This window comes from Etheostoma cragini, chromosome 9, assembly GCF_013103735.1.
Source record: "Etheostoma cragini isolate CJK2018 chromosome 9, CSU_Ecrag_1.0, whole genome shotgun sequence".
Taxonomy (NCBI): Eukaryota; Metazoa; Chordata; class Actinopteri; order Perciformes; family Percidae; genus Etheostoma; species Etheostoma cragini.
Genome location: NC_048415.1, coordinates 868758 through 872074, shown reverse-complemented (window position 1 = coordinate 872074; position 3317 = coordinate 868758). Strand labels below are relative to the sequence as shown.

General features: G+C 47.3%; 1 protein-coding gene across 1 annotated transcript in view; it reads right to left on the bottom strand.

The window, feature by feature from the left end:
• pde4dip (phosphodiesterase 4D interacting protein) overlaps positions 1-3317 on the bottom strand; it is a 53995-nt gene that overhangs the window by 1681 nt on the left and 48997 nt on the right. Inside the window, exons 31-34 of the mRNA XM_034882135.1 lie at positions 2511-2642; positions 1450-1588; positions 752-798; positions 170-287 (exon numbers count right to left, since the gene is read on the bottom strand). Of these exons, the coding sequence (XP_034738026.1) occupies positions 170-287; positions 752-798; positions 1450-1588; positions 2511-2642 (436 nt within the window). The remainder of the gene's footprint in view (positions 1-169; positions 288-751; positions 799-1449; positions 1589-2510; positions 2643-3317) is intronic.

Genomic DNA, 3317 nt, shown 5'->3' with positions numbered 1-3317 from the left:
TGTGATAAAGGTCTGGAGGTCATGTGACTTGACTGTTTATGCCACCATTTTGACAGAAAAGTAAGTGGCTAAAATGTCTAAAACCTGAACAGGGTTTTCATGAAATCATTTAATCAAAAAAACAAGGGGCTTCATGTTAAAAGGACACAGCAAAGCCAGGGGAGCATACCTTTACCAGGCCAGGGGTGTGAGGAAGAGGAAGAGGAGGAGGAGGGGGAGAAAGAGGAAGAGGAGGACGAGGGGGAGGAAGAGACACGGCGGAGGGAGGAGATCCTGAGCTGGTTCTCCTGAGGAGTCTCAGCAGGAGTCAGAGGAAAGAGAAACAGCAGCAGAGAGGTGAGAGGCTGGAACACTTCCACTCATCCATTTCTGATTATCTGAGGCAGTGGTTCCCAAAATAGGGTCAGGGGAACCCCAGGGGTCCTTTATGGGGGTCCTTAAGGGCCCTTGTGTTGAACTCAAGGCCTGCCCCTTTGAATTTTAGAGTCATTTATCCTGCCCACAAGCTGTTTGATACCTGAGTTTCAGATTGTTAAAATGGGGCCATGCACCTTCTGAAGAAAACATAAAAAGTCCCCAAATCCTACCAGACTGGGGTAAAATCTTATCAAATGGGGGCCCCAGGGTCTGCGTTGAGTTTAATGGGCGTTCACGTGGAGATGTTTGGGAACCACAGATGAAGTTATTCTCTCCTGCTATTAATAAATGTTTTTATTATCCTGAAAAGACAATGAAAGACGTGGGAACTCACCTGTAAGTTTGTCTTTGCTTTACTCAACACGTCCCGCGTTCTCGACACTGTAAACACACACACACACACATACACGCGCACACACACAAATGCATACACACACACACACACATACATACAGACGCACGCATGCACGCACACACACACACACACACACACGTACGCACGCACGCACGCACGCACACACAGACAGAGAGACACAGACACACAAACAGAGAGACACACACACGCATACACACACACAGACACAGACAGAGAGACACAAACACACAGACAGACACAAACACGCACGCACACACACACACACACACACACACAGACAGAGAGACACAGACAGACATGCACGCAGGCACGCACGCACACGCGGGCACGCACACAGACGGACACAAACACACATACATGCACACACAAACAGACACACACACACGCACGTGCACTCATCCACAAGCAGGCACGCACGCACACACAGACAGACACACACACACAGAAAATAATCAACAGATTAATTAACAACAACAACAGTCAGTAGTGGCGGCCCTAATCTTTAGTGACTAAGAGATTAAGACTAGTAAGAATGTAGATTTATTTATTACATTACTGAAAGATTTGCAGGGTTTCCTTTATGTTTGAGTAAGCTGTGATATGATGTGTAAAAACAATGTGATAAAAGATGGTTCCATGCGAGCGTGACCACTCACGTTGGTTGACTATAAAGTGCTCCATGCTATCTCTGGTGCGGTTGGAGCTCCTGAGTCTCTCCATGGCGTCCTGGAGAGCCTGCTCTCGCTCCGAGAGCCTCAGACGGAGAGAGACGACCTCCTCCCTCAGAGACGGATCCTGTAGACACACAAAATGCTTTAATTACGTAACGTCTGACGAACAATACATGACAATACATTCGGGAGTAAGAAACACAAGGCATTGTAATCAGGGTTCAAAATTAGCTTTTTTGTCCCCCTGCCAAATGCTAGTGGATGTTGAATTTTACCAGCCACTCCCTAGATTACCATTGGTTGTTTTGGCTGCTGAGTGATGCAAATCTGCCAGCCACTTGCATATTCTACCAGCATTTGGCTTGTAGATGGTGCTAATTTTGAACCCTGATTGTAATGTCTTAACATCACAATGCATGTAATGTCAGTACAGGGGGGAGTGACAGGCTGTGGCTGGAAATCAGAAGAAGGAAGAAGGATGGGAAATCGTTTTAACAAGCCCTCGAGGCCAAATGCTAATGTTATCACTAGTTAGCTAGCTATCGTTCTTGTTTCTAACTGCATCACGGGTTATAGGAGCTCCACATGGACACGCACGCACGCACAAAACGATGGCTACTGTTGGCTCAAGACTTTTGTATGTTAGCAATCACTGCTAGCCCTAAAAGATCTGATTTAAAACAGCAGCAAAAGCAGTGAATTCACTTTTTGTTGTACAAAGTCTCCATTTCAGGAGACGATTTGGTTCATGACCGAGTCCTATAATCTTATATTCCAAATCAAGCTCTTGTTCCGAACGAGCCGCCATTAAGGTCGGTGTTACAGTCGGTTTTGAAATTCGGGAGCAGCCAGCCCCACGTGACGTGTTCGTCCAATCAGCTGCAGCCATCGTTGCTGTAGGAGGGTGTAGACCGTTGTCTTTGCTCGTCAGTGGTCGTTGAAGAGCAACTAACGGCCCACTAGTGTGCAATGCTGGGAAGCGTATAGATGGACCTGCACCATCACATCCATCAGCCTCTGTAACGCCGCGAGGCGTCGGTCCTGACCTGTTTGGGGTCCTCGTGGTCCGGCAGAGCGGTTCTCCAGAACATCCGGAGCACCGAGTCGGCCTCCTCCAGGATCTGGCGCAGGCTTTTAGTGTCGGACAGAAGCCTCCTGATGGATCCTGAGTCTGGAGGCTGAAACACAAAGACACAGAATCTGTTTCAGTAATAAATCACCTAAAGGTCTTTGGCTGTGGGTGGGGGGGGGGGGGGGGGGCCTCTAGCTCACCCAGCGGCGTCCAGGTTTAAACCCGACCTGCAGTCCTTTCCTGCATGTCGTCCCCCATCTCTCTCCCCCTTTCATGCCTATCCACTGTCACTAATACAGGCGAAAGCCCCAAAAACATAATCATAGAATAAGAAAACACTTTTGTTATCCACGGCTAAACAAATCCTTAGAAGACTCACTTTATTTTGTGGACTACTCGATTCATTTATTCACTCAACGGATCTGTAAAACTGAGTTTTACTGAGCAAAAGCTCCATTTTTAATCCTGTTTGTACCAGAGATGCTCTTCTAAGTTCTTGAAGCCTTAAGTACTGACGGCGGCGAGGGCATTTTTCTTATTGACAGGTGTTCCCAGTGTTCCTCCTTTTCATGGCCCACCTGTCCTGCTTGCCTCTATGCACCTGTTTTCTTTTTCTTTTGTCTGTCATGTTTGTTCTATTTTGGGATTTATTCACCATTCACACACATTCATACACTGTGGCCGAGGCTGCCGTACAAGGTGCAACCTGCTCATCAGATACACACTCACACACATCTACACACCTGCTCATCAGATACACACTCACACACATCTACACACC